The sequence below is a fragment of the Staurois parvus genome, unplaced genomic scaffold (assembly GCF_062004578.1).
Source record: "Staurois parvus isolate SC_StPar_1 unplaced genomic scaffold, SC_StPar_1.0 ptg002123l, whole genome shotgun sequence".
In the NCBI taxonomy this organism is placed as follows: Eukaryota; Metazoa; Chordata; class Amphibia; order Anura; family Ranidae; genus Staurois; species Staurois parvus.
Genome location: NW_028319919.1, coordinates 129,713 through 151,727, shown reverse-complemented (window position 1 = coordinate 151,727; position 22,015 = coordinate 129,713). Strand labels below are relative to the sequence as shown.

General features: G+C 50.4%; 1 protein-coding gene across 2 annotated transcripts in view; it reads left to right on the top strand.

Annotated features, from left to right (window-relative positions):
* Positions 1 to 525: 525 nt before the first annotated feature.
* The window catches only part of FOXJ2 (forkhead box J2), a 51,947-nt gene continuing 30,457 nt past the window's right edge, over positions 526 to 22,015 (top strand). Inside the window, exons 1-2 of one of the 2 annotated variants that reach the window (XM_089665091.1) lie at positions 526 to 693; positions 9,516 to 9,834. In XM_089665091.1, coding sequence (XP_089521217.1) covers positions 9,523 to 9,834 — 312 coding nt within the window. In that variant the 5' untranslated portion in view covers positions 526 to 693; positions 9,516 to 9,522. The remainder of the gene's footprint in view (positions 694 to 9,515; positions 9,835 to 22,015) is intronic. The other variant, XM_089665092.1, reaches the window with a different exon arrangement.

Here is a 22,015-nt window from a genome sequence, read left to right as displayed (position 1 = left end):
CCCTCCTTCACTCCTCTCCCCTCCCTACCCCCTCCCTTTCTTTCCTCTCCCTACTGCCCTCCCTTCTCTTCTCCCTACCCCCCTCCCTTTCTCCTTTGCTCCCTAACCCCTTCCATCTCTCCCCCTTCTTCTTCTCTCCCCCCTCCCTTTCTCCTCTTCCTCTTTTTTCTCCTCCGGTCCTCTCCCTCATCACCTGTGCTCTCTTTCACCTCTCCCTCCTCCTCCTCCTCCTCCTGTCTCTCTCCTCCCATCTCATTTGGTGTCTCCCCTCCTCCTGTTGTCTCTCCTCTCCCCCCCCCCTCCTCCTCATTCTCTCTCCTCTCCCCCCCCCCCTCCTCCTCATTCTCTCTCCTCTCCCCCCCCCCTCCTCCTCATTCTCTCTCCTTTCCCCTTTGGACTAACTTTTCTTTCCCTCCCCCTCCTTTCCTTTAGTCCCCCCTCCCCTGTAGTCTCCTCTCTCCCCTCCTCTAGTCTCTCCCTTTCCTCCCCCTGGCTCTCCTCCCCCTAACCCGGAAGTAAACCCAACCCAGCCGGAAGTAGTCTGCTCTCCTCTCTCTGTCTGGGTCCCCCACCCCCCTTCTCCAGAAATCTGCCTCCCCCTCCCTCCCCCCCCCCGATCCGTGGAGAGGGGGTGACCCCCCCGCTGACAGCCGTGCAGGGAAGAGGAGCGACGAGTCCCCGGAGACAAGGCGGGTGAGTGACCGGGGGGGGGGGGGAGTGACAGCTCCGGACAGATGGGCTCACATGGAGCAGATCACAAATAGGGGGGGGAGGGGTCAGCTGTCACCTCCGACATGTAAACATTGCTGGGGATTGGGCCCCTGGGGGCCCCACAGCTGGAGCCCTCATCACATGACATCATCGCTTCACTACCTTCTCCTATCGGCCGATTCTATTCTCCGACAGATCCCACCACACACGCAGCAGAGGGTCCGTGTCCCCATCATAATGATCCTCATAGATCGGCCGATCTCCTCCAATTGGTATCCGATCTCCTCCAATCAGCCGATCTCCTCCAGTCATCCGATCATTATCCAATCTTCTCCAATCAGCCGATCTCCTCCAGTCATCCGATCATTATCCGATCTCCTCCAATCATCCGATCTCCTCCAGTCATCCGATCATTATCCGATCTCCTCCAATCATCCGATCTCCTCCAGTCATCCGATCATTATCCGATCTCCTCCAGTCATCCGATCATTATCCGATCTCCTCCAATCATCCGATCTCCTTCTACGATCAGCCCATCATTATCCGATCTTTTTCAATCAGCCAATCGTTATCCGATCTCCAATTATCCGATCGTTATCCGATCTCCTCCAATTATCGGCCAATCCTTGTATCATCTCCTCCGATCAGCCCATCGTTACCCGATCTCCTGATCAGCCAATCATAATCCAACATTCTCCTCTGATCAGCCAATCATTATCCGGTCTCCTCCGATCCTCTCCCCTCCGAACACCCTGACACCTGGAGGAAGAATTGTAACAATTTCCCAGCAGATGTTTATCCTGAGAAATGAAACATTGTATCTCCTCTCCGCCTCCCCCCTTCCCTGCCGGACCGGGTCCACCCTCCTCCTCCCCCCTTCCCTGCCGGACCGGGTCCACCCTCCTCCCCCCTTCCCTGCCAGACCGGGTCCACCCTCCTCCCCCCTTCCCTGCCGGACCGGGTCCACCTGCCACCCCCCTTCCCTGCCGGACCGGGTCCACCCTCCTCCCCCCTTGCCTGCCGGACCGTGTCCACCCTCCTCCCCCCTTCCCTGCCGGACCGGATCCTCCCTCCTCACCCCTTCCCTGCCGGATGGGGTCCACCCGCCTCCCCACTTCCCTGCCGGACCGGGTCCACCCGCCTCACCCCCCTTCCTGACCAGGCCATTTTTTGTGATTTTTTTTTTTTTTTTTTGCACTATAAAAAACAGACAATTTTGAGAAAAAAAAACAATATTTTAGACTTTTTACTCTAAAACATGTCCAGTAAAAAAATGTAAAAAAAATCTGATTTTGTCATAAATTTCGGCCAAAATGTATTCTGCTCCATCTTTGGCTAAAAAAAAAAATCCCAATACATGTAAGTTCATTTGTTTACGTGAAAGTTATAGCATCTACAAATGGCGGTATAGATACTGGAAATTTGGTTGTTTTTTTTACTAGTAATGGCGGCGATGAGCGACTTATAGCGGGACTACGGTGGGCATTCTGACACTGGGGGGGGGGGATCTGACCTGGTGTCACCGACATCCCCAGTGACACCAATACAGTGAGCGATGAAAATAAAAATCATTGACACTGTACTAATGGCACTGGGCAGGAAGGGGTTAACATGTGGGGCAATCAAAGGGTTAACTGTGTGCTGTTTCACTCTGTGGGCTGTGTGTTTCACTGTGTGCACACTGCTTTGGATGACTGTGCTATGCAGAGCCATACAAAGCAGTGCGCTGGAGCTGACAGGGAAGAGATCTGTATTTTTCACATACAGTTCTCTCCCTCTGTCAGCAATACTCGGCGATCACCGGGTGCCAGCGAGTAATCACCGTCCGGGACCTGGTGATTGACGGCCGAGGCCGCAAATAGCAGCACGGGTGGGGCGCACGTGGCTCGCACGCGCCTTCTATCGTGAAATGCAAAATCATGTGTGTATATATATATAATGTGTGATTTTGCGCACCCCTGCCGCCCTGTAGCAGTATTTCTGCTATGGGGTGGTGGGAAAGCGGTTAACTAGCAATTGCACAGTCATGCCACACTGTACCCAAATTAAATTTATATCAGTTTTTTTCACACAGATAGAACTTTCTTTTGGTGGGATTTGATCACTGCTTTTTTTTATTTTTTTTTTATTTTCTTGCAATGTAAACGGAAAAAAGCAAAAATTTTGAAAAAAAAACCAAACAATATTTTCTACTTTCTGTTATGAAACATATCCAATTTAAAAAAAAAAATAAATCAAATTTCATAAATTTAGGATAAAATATATTCTGCTTAAAACAAAAATCCTAATAAGTGTATATTGATTGGTTTGCGTGAAAGATTAATTAAGACAAATTATGGGATATATACTGAATTTTTTTTTTTTTATATTAGTAGTAATGGCGGTGATCAGCGACTTATTGTGGGACTGTGATAGCGTGGCGGGAAATCTGGCGCTGGGAAAAACACTGACTCTGCCACTAAGGCCTGATTCACACTGGATCCAGCTTGTGCAACTTTATTCAAAGCCGCGTTTCGGTGCGAGTTCAGGGGCGATTTGGCAGACATTTGTGCTACTTCATGCGCAGATGTGTATGCAAGTGGCGCCCGAAATCGCAAAAAATAGTGCAGGACCGGGTTGTAAATGTGTGTAATTTGTGCTGTTTTTTTTTAATTAACCACCTCCTGTCCGGTCGTTGCATATAAATGGCCGGACGGTGGCAGTGCAGGGTCGGGTGGCCGTTTATAAACGTCCTTCCCGCCCCCTGCTTGTGCACGCTCCCTGGGAGTGCGCAGCACCGCGATCCGGTTCCTACTGTGTCCTCCGGACACAGTGGAACGCCGATCGTCGTACGGGACCTCTGTGCGAGATCCTGATCATGTGATCACTGATTGGCCAATCAGTGATCACATGAAGAGTAGTAAGCAAGATGTCACTTCTGACATCATTGCTTACTACGTGTGAAATCTGTGAATGATCACAGAGATCACATGGTACAGGGCTATTCACAACAGCCTTGTACCATGTGACAAGCTGTGACCAATCACAGCTCACACAGCATTTCTCAATGGCTGCAGGAATGCAGCCAGAGAGAAGGAGAAATGATTGCTTTTACAGCCTTTATGGGTGTAAATGCAATCGGTGTAAAAAAAAAGAAAATCTTCATCACCCCCCACAAGTAGTAGTGTCACCATGGCGACACTGTACTGCTAGGGTGACAGTATGTAAAATAAAAAAAACAAACAAAAAATTAAATAACTGTAAAAAAAAATGTTTAAAAATTATAATTTTTGGTTATAAACTAATTTGGGTTATTATTTTTTTTTACTAAAAAGATAACTGAATAAACTTTGGCCAAGATTTATAATGAAATATTATTTATTTGCAAAATGTTATAAGAAAAACACTTTTTTCAAAATTTTTGGACTTTTTTATTTAAATAGCAAAAAAAATAAAAATCCCAGCGGTGAGTAAATACCACCAAAATAAAGCTTTACCTGTCTCAAAAAAATGCAAAAAAATTCACATGTGTACAGTGTTGCATGACCGCGCAATGGTCATTCAAAGTGTGATAGCGCTGAAAGCTGAAAATTGGCCTGGACCGGAAGGGGGGGAAAGTGTCCGGACCGGAAGGGGGGGAAAGTGTCCGGACCGGAAGGGGGGGAAAGTGTCCGGACCGGAAGGGGGGGAAAGTGTCCGGACCGGAAGGGGGGGAAAGTGTCCGGACCGGAAGGGGGGGAAAGTGTCCGGAGGGGAAAGTTTCCGGACTGGAAGGGGGTGAAAGTCTCCGGACTGGAAGGGGGGGAAAGTGTCCGGACTGGAAGGGGGTGAAAGTGTCCGGACTGGAAGGGGGGGAAAGTGTCCGGACTGGAAGGGGGGGAAAGTGTCCGGACTGGAAGGGGGGGAAAGTGTCCGGACTGGAAGGGGGGGAAAGCGTCCGGAGGGGAAAGTTTCCGGACTGGAAGGGGGTGAAAGTCTCCGGACTGGAAGGGGGGGGAAAGCGTCCGGAGGGGAAAGTTTCCGGACTGGAAGGGGGTGAAAGTCTCCGGACTGGAAGGGGGGGAAAGTGTCCGGACCGGAAGGGGGGGAAAGCGTCCGGACCGGAAGGGGGGGAAAGCGTCCGGACCGGAAGGGGGGGAAAGCGTCCGGACCGGAAGGGGGGGAAAGCGTCCGGACCGGAAGGGGGGGAAAGCGTCCGGACCGGAAGGGGGGGAAAGCGTCCGGACCGGAAGGGGGGGAAAGCGTCCGGACCGGAAGGGGGGGAAAGCGTCCGGACCGGAAGGGGGGGAAAGCGTCCGGACCGGAAGGGGGGGAAAGCGTCCGGACCGGAAGGGGGGGAAAGCGTCCGGACCGGAAGGGGGGAAAGCGTCCGGACCGGAAGGGGGGGAAAGCGTCCGGACCGGAAGGGGGGGAAAGCGTCCGGACCGGAAGGGGGGGAAAGCGTCCGGACCGGAAGGGGGGGGAAAGCGTCCGGACCGGAAGGGGGGGGAAAGCGTCCGGACCGGAAGGGGGGGGAAAGCGTCCGGACCGGAAGGGGGGGGAAAGCGTCCGGACCGGAAGGGGGGGGAAAGCGTCCGGACCGGAAGGGGGGGGAAAGCGTCCGGACCGGAAGGGGGGGGAAAGCGTCCGGACCGGAAGGGGGGGGAAAGCGTCCGGACCGGAAGGGGGGGGAAAGCGTCCGGACCGGAAGGGGGGGGGAAAGCGTCCGGACCGGAAGGGGGGGGAAAGCGTCCGGACCGGAAGGGGGGGAAAGCGTCCGGACCGGAAGGGGGGGAAAGCGTCCGGACCGGAAGGGGGGGAAAGCGTCCGGACCGGAAGGGGGGGAAAGCGTCCGGACCGGAAGGGGGGGAAAGCGTCCGGACCGGAAGGGGGGGAAAGCGTCCGGACCGGAAGGGGGGGAAAGCGTCCGGACCGGAAGGGGGGGAAAGCGTCCGGACCGGAAGGGGGGAAAGTGTCCGGACTGGAAGTGGTTAAAGATCGCTTTGTTTCTTTTCCCTGCTGCAAAGAGATCTTTCCTCTGTACAGAGCCCTGTGTCACTGTCAGCCAATCAGCAGGTCTTAGCCATAAATCAGCGGCTGAAACCTGCTGTCAAAATCACACTGTGTCCAATCACAGCAGGAGTGGGCAGGGGTATCTGGGGGGCTCCTGTCTTGAACCCAGCAGAAGCCAGTGTGGTACAGTGTACAGGTAGGTCTCTGTGTTTCTGGAAGCCGCCCACCCGCAATATGATGCAGGTGGGCGGTCCGTAAGTGGTGATTGGTCGGTGTGAACGTTTATTGCGTCTACAAACGATGATATATATACTGGGATTTATTCAGCTTTGACACTATACTGGTAATGGTGGTGATGAACAACGTATAGCAGGACTGTGATAGTGTGGAGGGAAATCTGGCGCTAACAGACACTGACTGGGAGAGACACTGACTGTCAGCGATGTCAATAGTGACACTATACACTGGCTGGGAAAGGGTTAACATCTGGGGGTAATCAAAGGGTTTATTGCGTGCCTAACAAGTGCTTTGCAGGGAGAAGAAGAAAAGAGATCGTTCCCTCTGTACAGAGCCCTGTGTGGGCCTCAACACAGAGCTGTGGGCTGTGATTGGACGCAGGTGACCAGCAGGTCTCAGCCATGAATCATTGGCTGAAACCTGCTAATAAAATCCAGTCACAGCAGGATTCGGCAGGGGAGGGGGAACCTGGAAGAAGGCAGCGACATACAGAGTACAGGTACATCACTGTGCCTGTGCGAGCCGCCGGCCTGTAGTACAATGGGGGAGGGCGGTCCATAAGTGGCTGATTGGTTTGTGTGAAAGTTATGGCGTTTTTAAACTATGGGATATATACTGGGGTTTTTTTTTTTATTTCATTTTGTACTGGTAATGGCGGTGATCATGACCGTGACAGTGCGGCGGGCAATCTGGCGCTGGCTGGGAGGAACACTGACTAATATCAGTAGTGACACTAACACTGTACCCTGACAATGTACTAATGACACTGGCTGGGGAGGGGTTAACCAGGTGCCTAGCAAGTGTGTGCTGCTCATTACTAGGAAATCTGCCTGTTTTTGTCTCCCTGCTTTTCAGAGAGAAGAAACAACCAGATCGCTGTCGTGTGTACAGAGCCTTGCGTGTTTGTAGACACAGAACTCTGTGCTGTGATTGGACACAGCGGGTCAGCAGGTCTCAGCCATAAATCATTGGCTCAAAACTGCTGACAAAATTGTATTAGCAGCGTGGGTCAGCCTGCACCCCCCCCCCAAACACAGAAGTAAGCCGGAAATGTATTTTTATATTAAGCGAGCCTGCCCGCCCGCTCCCGGTACATCCCGCTGCCCGCTCCCGGTACATCCCATCACCCGCCCTCTCCCAGTACATCCCGTCGCCCGCCCTCTCCCAGTACATCACGCCGCCCGCCCGCTCCCAGTACATCCCATCGCCCGCCCTCTCCCAGTACATCCCATCGCCCGCCCTCTCCCAGTACATCCCATCGCCCGCCCTCTCCCAGTACATCCCATCGCCCGCCCTCTCCCACCACATCCCGCCGCCCGCCCTCTCCCAGTACATCCCGCCGCCCGCCCTCTCCCAGTACATCCCGCCGCCCGCCCTCTCCCAGTACATCCCGCCGCCCGCCCTCTCCCAGTACATCCCGCCGCCCGCCCTCTCCCAGTACATCCCGCTGCCCGCCCGCCCTCTCCCAGTACATCCCATCACCCGCCCTCTCCCAGTACATCCCCTCGCCCGCCCTCTCCCAGTACATCCCGCCGCCCGCCCTCTCCCAGTACATCCCGCCGCCCGCCCTCTCCCAGTACATCCCGCCGCCCGCCCTCTCCCAGTACATCCCGCCCTCTCCCAGTACATCCCGCCGCCCGCCCTCTCCCAGTACATCCCGCCGCCCGCCCTCTCCCAGTACATCCCGCCGCCCGCCCTCTCCCAGTACATCCCATCGCCCGCCCTCTCCCAGTACATCCTGCCGCCCGCCCTCTCCCAGTACATCCTGCCGCCCGCCCTCTCCCAGTACATCCCATCGCCCGCCCTCTCCCAGTACATCCCATCGCCCGCCCTCTCCCAGTACATCCTGCCGCCCGCCCTGTCCCAGTACATCCTGCCGCCCGCCCTCTCCCAGTACATCCCGTCGCCCACCCGCTCCCAGTACATCCCGCCGCCCGCCCTCTCCCAGTACATCCCATCGCCCGCCCTCTCCCAGTACATCCCGCCGCCCACCCGCTCGCACTACATTTCCAGACAGCGGAAACCCCCCCCCCCCAAAGATGATATGTTTTCTGAAAGCAGAGGCCCTGGAGAATAATAGAATTAGAGTTTGGGTTGAGATTAACATTTTATTTATTATCTTATTATTTAATTATTTTTGTATTTATTTTTAATTATATTAAAAAATTTTTTGTAGGGTTAGGGTGTTGTTAATAATAATAATAATAATAATATATATATATATATATATACAGGAGATGGTCAGACACTGCAGACATGGTACAGGAGATGGTCAGAGACTGCGGATATACTACAGGAGATGGTCAGAGACTGCAGACATGGTACAGGAGATGGTCAGAGACTGCAGATATACTACAGGAGATGGTCAGAGACTGCGGACATGATACAGGAGATGGTCAGAGACTGCAGACATGATACAGGAGATGGTCAGAGACTGCAGACATGATACAGGAGATGGTCAGAGACTGCAGACATGATACAGGAGATGGTCAGAGACTGCAGACATGATACAGGAGATGGTCAGAGACTGCAGACATGATACAGGAGATGGTCAGAGACTGCAGACATGATACAGGAGATGGTCAGAGACTGCAGACCTAGTACAGGAGATGGTCAGAGACTGCAGACATGATACAGGAGATGGTCAGAGACTGCAGACATGATACAGGAGATGGTCAGAGACTGCAGACATGATACAGGAGATGGTCAGAGACTGCAGACATGATACAGGAGATGGTCAGAGACTGCAGACATGATACAGGAGATGGTCAGAGACTGCAGACATGATACAGGAGATGGTCAGAGACTGCAGTTATGATACATGAGATGATCAGAGACTGCAGACATGATACAGGAAGATGGTCAGAGACTGCAGACATGATACAGGAGATGGTCAGAGACTGCAGACATGATACAGGAAGATGGTCAGAGACTGCAGACATGATACAGGAAGATGGTCAGAGACTGCTAGCATGATACAGGAGATGGTCAGAGACTGCAGACATGGTACAGGAGATGGTCAGAGACTGCAGATATACTACAGGAGATGGTCAGAGATTGCGGACATGATACAGGAGATGGTCAGAGACTGCAGACATGATACAGGAGATGGTCAGAGACTGCAGACCTAGTACAGGAGATGGTCAGAGACTGCAGACATGATACAGGAGATGGTCAGAGACTGCAGACCTAGTACAGGAATTGGTCAGAGACTGCAGACATGATACAGGAGTTGGTCAAAGACTGCAGACATGATACAGGAGATGGTCAGAGACTGCAGACATGATACAGGAGATGGTCAGAGACTGCAGACATGATACAGGAGATGGTCAGAGACTGCAGACATGATACAGGAGATGGTCAGAGACTGCAGACATGATACAGGAGATGGTCAGAGACTGCAGACATGATACAGGAGATGGTCAGAGACTGCAGACATGATACAGGAGATGGTCAGAGACACCCCATTGTCGCCCTCTATATATATATATATATATATATATATACACAGCGATGGAGGATGATACAGATTCATGATTTTGTTCTTTGTTTCGGGTTGCGGGGTCACTATTAAGCCTTCGTTTTTCTTCTCTCAGCCTCAAGATGGCGTCAGACCTGGGCAGTAGCCTGACCTCCATAGACTGGCTCCCGCAGCTGACCATCCAGGCCGCCATGAAGGGGTCCCAGCAAGGCACCGGAGGGCGGAAAGGACCCGGGTCCCCCACCGACTCCAACGCCATGCTGACCAAGGAGGAAGCAGCCGCCCACCGCGACGGAAAACCGCCTTATAGTTACGCCAATCTCATCCAGTATGCCATAAACTCCGCCCCCGCCAGGCGAATGACCCTCAGCGAGATCTACCGCTGGATTTGTGACAACTTCCCGTATTACCGCAACGCCGGGGTGGGATGGAAGGTAAGTCTGCCATGAATAGACCACTGACCCCCAATGTAAGGGACATTCTTCCCACTGACCCCCAATGTAAGGGGCATTCTTCCCACTGACCCCCAATGTAAGGGACATTCTTCCCACTGACCACCAATGTAAGAGACATTCTTCCCACTGATCACCAATGTAAGGGACATTCTTCCCACTGACCCCCAATGTAAGGGACATTCTTCCCACTGACCACCAATGTAAGGGACATTCTTCCCACTGATGACCAATGTAAGGGACATTCTTCCCACTGATCACCAATGTAAGGGACATTCTTCCCACTGATCACCAATGTAAGGGACATTCTTCCCACTGATCACCAATGTAAGGGACATTCTTCTCACTGATCACCAATGTAAGGGACATTCTTCCCACTGACCTCCAATGTAAGGGACATTCTTCCCACTGACCACCAATGTAAGGGACATTCTTCCCACTGACCCCCAATGTAAGGGACATTCTTCCCACTGATCACCAATGTAAGGGACATTCTTCCCACTGATCACCAATGTAAGGGACATTCTTCCCACTGATCACCAATGTAAGGGACATTCTTCTCACTGATCACCAATGTAAGGGACATTCTTCCCACTGACCTCCAATGTAAGGGACATTCTTCCCACTGATCACCAATGTAAGGGACATTCTTCCCACTGATCACCAATGTAAGGGACATTCTTCCCACTGATCACCAATGTAAGGAACATTCTTCTCACTGATCACCAATGTAAGGGACATTCTTCCCACTGACCTCCAATGTAAGGGACATTCTTCCCACTGACCACCAATGTAAGGGACATTCTTCCCACTGACCCCCAATGTAAGGGACATTCTTCCCACTGATCACCAATGTAAGGGACATTCTTCCCACTGATCACCAATGTAAGGGACATTCTTCCCACTGATCACCAATGTAAGGGACATTCTTCTCACTGATCACCAATGTAAGGGACATTCTTCCCACTGACCTCCAATGTAAGGGACATTCTTCCCACTGATCACCAATGTAAGGGACATTCTTCCCACTGATCACCAATGTAAGGGACATTCTTCCCACTGATCACCAATGTAAGGGACATTCTTCTCACTGATCACCAATGTAAGGGACATTCTTCCCACTGACCTCCAATGTAAGGGACATTCTTCCCACTGATCACCAATGTAAGGGACATTCTTCCCACTGATCACCAATGTAAGGGACATTCTTCTCACTGATCACCAATGTAAGGGACATTCTTCCCACTGACCACCAATGTAAGGAACATTCTTCCCAATTTTTCTTTATTAAAAGTCTTGCAATCAATAAACATAAAATATTATACAGAATATAAAAAAATTATATATATTTACAGCAAAACGAAAATAAACATAGCAAAATCTGCTGTCAGACAAAAGCAAACGTCTCAGAAATGAACATGACATAATTGGGGAAATAAATCGTACTACCACTCACATCACTACACCAGACATCAAACCTGTGAGGTCAAGAAACCACCCCGCCCCCCTTATGCATGCAGCCCTTCTTCAAAAAAGATCTTAATCAACAAAAACTACGGGAGTGAAAAGAACAGTATAAGGAAAGAGCCCCTCACCCAGAGATGGACAGTTCACCAAAGGCAGGTCTGATATTCCTCCACGCCCTTATCCAGACTGCCCGAGGCTCCCTGCCCTTCTCAAGACCCCGAATCTTCCCAACCTCACCCAGAATATCGTGCACCACCACCTCTACAGGGAGGACTTTCTTCCGGATGGTAATCTGACACCGTGCGTTCCATGTGAAGTAACGGACAACTATACTAACTAGAAAAAGTGTATCCAAATCAAAGTCCCAGCGAGCTGGGAATGCCCCGTACACCCACTCTGCATAACTCATGTGATAGAGAAAGGGGATGCCCAGAACCCTCCCCACCCTTTTATACACCTCTATGTTAAAGGGACACAGGAGCAGAAAGTGGTCCATAGACTCCACTTTACCAACACACTCTGCTCTAGGACAATCCCGATCATCCACAGGGCGGTGCTTCAGGTTCCCTCTCACATAGAGCCTTCCATGGAAAGCGAGCCAGGCTTGATCCCTAAACTTCAAAGGGATTCTCTCCAAGTTAATTAAACGCAATCCCTCCCTCATTACGGAGCCTGGGCAATCCTTTAAGGCCAGTGACACACTGAAAGCAAAAGCCAAAATCCTCTCCCCCAGAAGCTTCCTGGGAAGGGACCTGATATCTTCCACTGTCACCTGCCACTGCCGAAGTATTTTCAGACACGGGGCAACATAAGCCGGGAGTTTGCCATGTCGGACTCTCAGACTTTTCACTGGGCCGCCATCTTCCCAGCAATGCAGAAAAGGCCTAAACCAAGACTGAAAAATACCCACCCATCCCGGCGGGGTCTGTGCTAACATATTACCAAGATTGTACTTTAAAAAGAGCAAAGAAAAGAAAACTATCGGGTTGACCATTCCTAGGCCACCCTCCCGCCTGGACAGGTAAGTTACATTGCGTTTGATCAGGTTCAGCCTATTTCCCCATAACAGTTGGAAAAAACAGCTGTAGACCCGTGCATAGAGAGATACCGGCAAGATACAGACGAAGCTGACATATAAAAAGATCGGGATCAGGTAAGTTTTGATCAAGTCAACCCTCTCTCTCAAGGAAAGCCTCCATCTCTTCCAGCTTGCTACTTTGGCATTGGCAACTACCAACCTGCTTTCCCAGTTTCGATGACCATAGTCACCAGGACCAAATTTGATGCCCAAAATTTTAATTTCCTGCTGGGGCTCTGGGAAGGCATCCGGAAGTTCGAAGCTTTCACCCTCCTCGCCCATCCAGAAAACTTCACTCTTTTCATGGTTGACTTTAGAGCCAGAAGCCTCCGTGTACTGCTCTATCACAGAGACCACCTCCTGCGCCTCCTCAGTCCCAGAGATAATAACAGACACATCATCAGCATAGGCGACGACCTTCAAAGGTGGCACACCAGCAATGCCCAGAGGCACCCCGCACAACGATGCGCCCTCTAGCCTTCTTACAAAGGGGTCGATTGCGAAAGCATATAGCAGGGGGCTCAAAGGACATCCCTGGCGCACACCAGAGCCGACCTCAAAAGGCCGCCCAACCCAACCATTAACAAGTGGGAAGCTCTCAGCCCCTTTATATAATGTCTTCAGCCAATCTATAAACCTCCCCTGCAGGCCGTATCTACCAAGCAGCAACCACAGATATTCATGATTCACTCGATCAAAAGCTTTCGCCTGATCCAATGCCAGCAAGTACTTTCTCCATCCAGCAGCCCTGCATCGTTCCAAAGCCTCCCGGATAGCCAAAACTGCTGAAAAGGTACTTCTACCTTGGACCGAACAGTGCTGATGGCTGGACAACAAATCGCCTGCTACTGACGACAAGCGCCAAAAAAGAATCTTTGCCAAGATCTTTCTATCAACATTGAGAAGACTGATGGGGCGCCAGTTCTCAATCATTGAGGGGTCTTTACCTTTTGACAGAAGAATCACAGCGGATTGCCTCATCGAGGGAGGGAGCGAACCCTCTTCTAGACAGCTATTAAAAACCTCCGCTAAAAAGGGAGCCAGAATGGACTTAAAACACTTGCAAAATTCAGCTGTCAATCCATCTGGCCCAGGCGATTTTTTGGTAGCCAGCTTGTCTATAGCCTGAACTACCTCATCCGCTGAAATTGGTTCTGTCAAATTCATCAAAAGCAATGCACCATTTCCCAATCCTGGAGTAGAATCCAGAAAGCTTTCCATCCTGTCCCGGCTAAGGTCCTTTCTTCCCAGGAGGTCTGCATAATACGACCCAAAGATCTCCAAGATCCCTGATCTGGACTTTATCAGGGAACCCGTACGGTCTTTCAGGCCAATGACCATCTTAACTGCTATGCCTTGCTTACAGTTCTGGTAAGGATCAGGTGAGTGATATTTCCCATAATCCCTCTCCAGAACCAAGGAGGCATGCCGGTCGTATTGACACTTCCTAAGAAGAAGCTTCACTTCAGAGATCTCCCCTGGATCTCCTCCATACGAGACAAGACGATCAAGCTTCCTCCGCAAATGCTGGTAGGCAATATACATACCAAGCTGCTTCTTCTTACTTATGGCCTTGAAAAGTCCAATCGCCCTTTGTTTCACAAGGTCCCACCACTCTGACTTACTGCTGCAAAAGTCCAGAATAGAAACCTGTGCCTGAAAAAAATCCTCAAAGGATTGTCTTACCTCTACATCTTCCAGGAGAGCCGAATTCAGTTTCCAGACACCCCTTCCCCTGGGTGGAGAGTCCGAGGCATTCAGAGTCACAGACAGCATACAGTGGTCAGAGAACTCCACCGCCTTCAACTCAGGAGCTGAGAAAGCAGAGTTCTCCTTTAAAAAAAACCTGTCTATCCTGCTCTGACTATTCCCTCTCTGAAATGTGAACCCCGTGCTGCCAGGGCAGTGCTTAATGTGCACATCTACCAGGCCTGCCTGTCTAACCAAATCTCTGAGAAAAACGCTATCATAACCCAGCCTGTCTATGGAGCCTCTCCTGTCTTCAGGCCTAATTATGGTGTTAAAGTCACCTCCAAAGACAACCTGCTGGGACGTAAAAAGGAAGGGCTTGATCTTTGTGAGGAGGCATTTCCTGCCCCATTTTGACTGGGGTCCATAGATATTGATCAGGCGCAGGTCCTGCCCCCTAACAGAGACGTCTAAGACCATGCATCTCCCCATTTCTACCTCAATCACCCGCCGGCACGTTACCATATCGGTTTTAAAAAGGACCGCAACTCCGCTGCAAGGTTCAGCCGCAAGAGACCAAAAGGAGGGACCACATCTCCACTCCCTTTTTGCTAGATAGACATCGGCCAATGTATTGAGCCAGGTCTCTTGCAAAAATAAAATCTCAGCATCAAACTCGCTGAGCAAAAATAAGGCCGTATCACGAGCTCTTGCAGATTTAATGCTGGCGACATTAATGGTCGCCACCTTTAACAGAGTGGGAACTGCCATCAGGATGATTGGGGTAGTCGTTTCTTAACCTCTACCACACTCTCATCACCCGAAACAGCTCTCTTCAGAGTACGTGACTCCCCCTCATAGATGATAAAGAAATGGATATATCCGATACCATCTCATCACCTGACAAAACTGAAAAAGTATTGCCAAGAGGGACCCCTCCTGGATCTGATTCTGAGGAAGAGAGGACAGCTCTTCTCATCCTCCTCTTCTTCTTCTTCCTCTTCTCCTTCACCCTCTCCCACCCCTCATCAGCCGAATCCCCCCCAGCAGGAGGTGAGACATGGGACATGGATACCCCTCCCTGAGCCCCATCGGCTCCACCCCCATCCGGCACCCCCACAACCTCCTGACCACGTTTGCGCTGTCGGGGGACAGGTACCGGAGGTGGAGTAGGCCGAGAGGGAAGATCAGCTAAACCCGCCCCCCCAGCAGCTTCCGCCAGTCTGGAGGATCTACGTACTGTAGGATTAGGGACAGGAGGGACAGACTCAGGGGTGACATTACTGGGGGAAACACAATCTGACACAACAGAGGACACAACAGACACAGGAGGTACAACTACAGTTTCCTCCCCGGCATCAGCTGCCTCATCCTCTTTATCCAGCCTCTGCAGCTCAGCCTCCAGTCCTGGCAGGTTGTGTAGTGCCTCTGGGCACAGACTGTATGGATGACCCATCTGCTGGCACAAATTACACCGAATCTCGGTGCATTCTTTGGCCAAATGGCCAAAATCCTGGCACAGTGAGCACTTCTTGATGGTGCAGGACGATGCAAAATGGCCTTTCTCTCCGCATTTGTTACAAACTTTAGGCTGACCTTGATAGAAAATGGTCAGCCTATCTCTCCCCAGAAAGGCTGAGCAGGGAAGATGCTGAACCACATTGCCCAGCACCCTCAATTGCACTGACACCGTCCAGGCCCCTGTCCATATCCTATGCTCATCCAGGACCTTCCGCAGTGGGGTGAGGACCTCACCATGTCGGCGTAGCCAAACTACCAAATCAGCCTCTGGTATGGATTCATTCCGGACCAGGATTGTCACCGATTTTATCAAAGGCTGTCTGGAAACCACCTTTGCCACCAAACCTCTCCACTGCTGAAGGCTCCTGCACCTCCAATATCTCTCCCAAAACAGGTCCAGGCCTTCAGGTTTTACAAATGACAAATCGTATTCATAGCTGCCTACTGGGCAGATCAATGCAAACACATCACAGGCTTTAAACCCCATCTCTAGAATCAACTCCGCCACCCTCCCCCTTACTGGTGGGTTCCCTTCCCCCTCCCACTTCAACTGTACCACATTCCTTCTCCTGACCCCACCAACCATCCCACCACCAAACCTCCCCAAATTGTGACCATTAGCATTCCCAACACTACCCCCACCCCCCTTGGTGCGACTCCCCAAAACAGAGGCATAGCTCCCCCCAATCCTCCCAGCAGCAGAAATATTTGTGTGTCTGGGAGCATCTGGTGCAACTCTGGCAGATACCGATTGCACAGATCCGGGATTGGATGGTGTATCCTCTTTCTGCTCAGCAGGCGAGAAATGTCATTTTTACCTCTGTCAGCAATGTTAACCCCTTCACCTCCACCCACCACCAACACCTCCATTGCTTTACCAGTCTCAACAGTCATAGACTTCACAGCAATGTCCACACTCACTGCTGCAACCATAGAAGCTCCATCAATCATCTCTCCTTCCAAGAAAGGACACTCAGCCCAGGACTGGATTGGATTCTCAGACACAGCAACAAGTGAGACATCCATACTTGCTGTTTTCTCTCCACATGGTGCAGTGTGCTGCTCCCCTCCCCCACCAGCATCAATCAGGTCTGGAGCACCTGGGAGCTCAGGTGAAACAGTCTCTCTGCAGGTGGCAGCCATCTTGCCTGTAGAGGGACTACTGGTCTCAGCAGGAACAGCAATTTCCATCTGTGAGGTGCTTGGTGCAGGTTCATCCACATTCCCCTGATGGTATGGAGACCTCTCTGACAGGGATTTTCCCTCCAGGTTGGATGAGGATTCCTCCACAGCAGGCTGCTTGCAGAGCTCCTCATCAGCAGTAGTCACCACAGCAGGTGGGGCAGACATGCTGGGAGCAGCCATCTTGGTGTATTGGGATCTCTCCACCAGTCTTGGCTTTGCTGCTCTGTATCTCCTCTGTCCATCTTCAGGGACTTCTGCAGGGTCATCAGTGAAGGCAAACTTGTCTGCTCTCAGGGGTGACTCCATGTGCTGAATGAACTTCAGGGTTCCATATTCACCCTCAACCCCCTGGCTGGTTGCCACTGGTGATTCCACAGCCTGACATGGGGGGAGAGACGCTGATGTAGATGGAACTGGGTCATCCATTACCTGAGGCTGCTGATCCACAGAGCTCACTGATGTCTGGCTGGCAAATCTCCTCTCATGTTCAAATTTTTCTTTAAATGCACCACTTCTGGCTTTCAACTTTTCTAATAATAAAGATTGTTTCTTTACTTTATCCTCCATGTGCTGGAGCGCTGGCTTCATACCCAATCTGTTCTTGCTCCAGGCCTGGCAGTATTTGGCTCTGAAGGTTTTGTGTTCAGATTTCAAAACATTGAGTTTCTCCTCAGCTCTTCCAATAGTCACAAATCTATCAACAATCTTCTGTCTGAAGACATCGACATCCTCACCAGGGCTGGGACCCACAGTCAGGTCCTCCACCTCCTCCTCTTCACTAGGCCCGGTCTCATCAGGGGAATCCCTCCCAGGGCCTCCCCCTGGATCAGGCATGGTTCCTGGGCCAAGCTAGCAGGCAAGGCCCAGGCTTGAAAATGCTGGTTCTCAGGGAGAGCTCCTTCAGTGTGTCCTCCTCCTTCTCCCACTGACCCCCAATGTAAGGGACATTCTTCCCACTGACCCCCAATGTAAGGGACATTCTTCCCACTGACCACCAATGTAAGAGATATTCTTCCCACTGACCCCCAATGTAAGGGACATTCTTCCCACTGACCACCAATGTAAGAGATATTCTTCCCACTGACCACCAATGTAAGGGACATTCTTCCCACTGACCACCAATGTAAGAGATATTCTTCCCACTGACCACCAATGTAAGGGACATTCTTCCCACTGACCACCAATGTAAGGGGCATTCTTCCCACTGACCACCAATGTAAGGGACATTCTTCCCACTGACCACCAATGTAAGGGGCATTCTTCCCACTGACCACCAATGTAAGGGACATTCTCCCCACTGACCACCAATGTAAGGGACATTCTTCCCACTGACCCCCAATGTAAGGGACATTCTTCCCACTGACCCCCAATGTAAGGGACATTCTTCCCCCTGACCCCCAATGTAAGGGACATTCTTCCCACTGACCACCAATGTTAGGGACATTCTTCTCACTGACCACCAATGTAAGGGACATTCTTCCCACTGATCACCAATGTAAGGGACATTCTTCCCACTGACCCCCGATGTAAGGGGCATTCTTCCCACTGACCACCAATGTAAGGGACATTCTTCCCACTGACCACCAATGTAAGGGACATTCTTCCCACTGACCCCCAATGTAAGGGACATTCTTCCCACTGATCACCAATGTAAGGGACATTCTTCCCACTGATCACCAATGTAAGGGACATTCTTCCCACTGACCACCAATGTAAGGGACATTCTTCCCACTGACCACCAATGTAAGGGACATTCTTCCCACTGATCACCAATAAGGCGATGAGAACTGAACAGAGATTCTACCTGTCTTATCAATTGACATAAAGATAAACAGTAGCTGTGTGGATCCTGACCGTATGGTGGAGATCTTTCCCCGGCTTGGACCAGCTCTTTGACGTCAGCCACCAGCGGACTTTAACCCACTGTGTGCTGTAAATGGGTCACAGGAGTGAAGAACGAAGTGCATCTGCAGGAGAAGTACAGCCAAAAAAGACTTTGACTGTACTTCTTCTTTAATAAAAAAAATAGATCTGTATCCTTCATCAGACCTTTATTCTCCATTCATATAAAAGACAACCTGAAAAAACTGCAACAAACCATGCAGTTGTATATCCACATACACTATATTGCCAAAAGTAGTGTCCCCGCCCTCCCAGTCATGTGATTCAGGTGTTCCAATCCCCTCCCAATCATGTGATTCAGGTGTTCCAATCCCCTCCATATCATGTGATTCAGGTGTTCCAATCCCCTCCCAATCATGTGATTCAGGTGTTCCAATCCCCTCCATATCATGTGATTCAGGTGTTCCAATCCCCTCCATGGACACAGGTGTATACAATCATCCCCTAGGCATGCAGACGGCTTCTACAAACATTGGTGAAAGAATGGGTCGCTCTCAGGAGCTCAGTGACTCCAAGCGTGGTCCCGTGATACAGTTGCAAGAAAAAGTATGTGAACCCCTTGGGATTACGTGGAGTTTTGCATGAATTGGGCATAAAATGTGCTCTGAACATCATCTAAGTCACAACAATAGAAGAACACAGTCTGCTGAACATAATACTACACAAACATTAGATGTTGCCATGGTTTAATTGCACATAACATGTAAACATTCACAGTGCAGGGAGGAAAAAGTATGTGAACCTTTGGACTTAATAACTGGTTGACCCTCCTTTGGCAACAATAACCTCAACCAAACGTTTCCTGTAGTTGCAGATCAGACCTGCACAACGATCTGGAGTCATTTTGGACCACTCCTCTTCACAAAACTGTTTCAGTGTAGCAATATTCTTGGGATGTCTGGTGTGAATCGCCCTCTTAAGGTCATGCCACAGCATTTCAATCGGGTTGAGGTCAGGACTCTGACTGGGCCACTCCAGAAGGCGTATTCTGTGCTGTTGCAGCCATTGTTTTGTTGAATGACTTGTATGCTTTGGGTCATTGTCCTGTTGCATCACCCATCCTCTGCGGAGCTTCAGTTGGCGGACAGATGGTTGTACGTTTTCCTGCAAAATGTCTTTATAAACTCTGGAATTCATTTTCCCATCAATGACAACAATCCGTCCAGGCCCTGAGGCAGCAAAGCAGCCCCAAACCATGATGCTCCCTCCGCCATGTTTCACAGTGGGGATGAGGTTTTGATGTTGGTGTGCTGTGCCTTTTTTTCTCCACACATAGTGTTGTGTGTTCTTCCCAAACAACTCAGTCTTGGTTTCATCTGTCCACAGTATATTTTGCCAGTAGTGCTGTGGAACATCCAGGGGCTCTTTTGCAAACTTCAAACGTGCTGCAATATTCTTTTTGGACAGCAATGGCTTCCTCCGTGGTGTCCTCCCATGTACTCCATTCTTGTTTCATGTTTTCCTTATTGTAGATGTGTCAACAAAAATGTTAGCATGTGTCAGAGATTTCTGTAGGTCTTTAGCTGACACTCTGGGATTCTTCTTTACCTCATGCAGCATTCTGCGCTGTGCTCTTGCAGTCATTTTTACAGGACGACCACGCCTAGGGAGAGTAGCAACATTCCTAAACTTTCTCCATTTGTAGACAGTCTGTCTTACCGTGGACACATGAACATCAAGGCTTTTGGAGATACTTTTGTAACCCTTTCCAGCTTCATGCAAGTCAACAATTCTTGATCATAGGTCTTCTGAGAGCTCTTTCCTGCGAGGCATGGTTCACATCAGACAGTGCTTCTTGAAACCAGTAAACCCAAAACAGGTGTGTGTTTTTTAAGGGCAGGACAGCTGTCAGCAACACATCCAATATCATCACACTGATTGGAGTCAAGGTTGGCTCACTCTTGGCTCCAATTAGCTCTGGGAGAAGTCATTAAGCTAGGGCCTCACATACTTTTTCCTCCCTGCACTGTGAATGTTTACGTTTTATGTGCAATTAAACCACGGCAACATCTAATGTTTGTGTAGTATTATGTTCAGTAGACTGTGTTCTTCTATTGTTGTGACTTAGATGACGTTCAGAGCACATTTTATGCCCAATTCATGCAAAACTCCACATAATCCCAAGGGGTTCACATACTTTTTCTTGCAACTGTAGGTGGTCACCTATGCAATAAGTCCATCCGTGACATTTCCTGGCTACTAAATATTCCACGCTCAACTGTTAGTGGGATTATAACAAAGTGGAAGCAACTGGGAGCAACAGCCACTCAGCCACCAAGTGGTAGGCCACGTCACATGACAGGGTGGGGTCAACGCATGCTGAAGCGCACAGTGCGCTTTTGTTCTCTCATTGTGTTACCTGTATAAAAGACACCTGTCCACAGGAGCAATCAAACCATCAGATTCCAAACTCTCCACCATGGCAAAGACCAAAGAGCTGTCCAAGGATGTCAGGGACAAGATGGCAGACCTACACAAGGCTGGACTGGGCTACCAAACTATGGCCAAGCAGCTTGGTGAGAAGGTGACAACAGTTGGTGCAATCATTCACAAATGGAAGAAACACAAAACAAGTGTCGGTCTCCCTAGCTCTGGTGCACCATGCAAGATCTCACCTCGTGGAGTGTCAATGATCATGAGAACAGTGAGGAATCATCCCAGAACTACACGTGAGGATCTTGTCAATGATCTCCAGACACCTGGGACCACAGTCACCAAGAAAACAATTGGTAACACACTACGCCGACAAGGAATGAAATCCTGCAGTGCCCACAAGGTCCCTCTGCTCAAGAAAGCCCATGTCCAGGCCCGTCTGAAGTCTGCTACTGAACATCTGAATGATGCAGAGGAGGACTGGTGGGAAGTGTTGTGGTCAGATGAGACCAAAATCCAGCTCTTTGGCATCAACTCAACTCGCTGTGTTTGGAGGAGGAGGAATGCTGCCTATGACCCCAAGAACACCATCCCAACTGTGAAACATGGTGGTGGAAACATTCTGCTTTGGGGGTGTTTTTCTGCTAAGGGGACAGGACAACTGCACCGCATCAAAGGGACGGTGGACGGGGCAATGTACCCTCAAATCTTGGGTGAGAACCTTCTTTTCTCAGCCAGGGCATTGACAATGGGTGGTGGATGGGTGTTCCAGCATGACAATGACCCAAAACACACGGCCAAGGCAACAAAGGAGCTGCTCAAGAAGAAGCACATTATGGTCCTGGAGTGGCCTAGCCAGTCTCCAGACCTTCATCCGACTGAAAATCTGTGGAGGGAGCTGAAAGTTCGAGTTGCCAAACGTCAGCCACCAAACCTTAATGACATGGA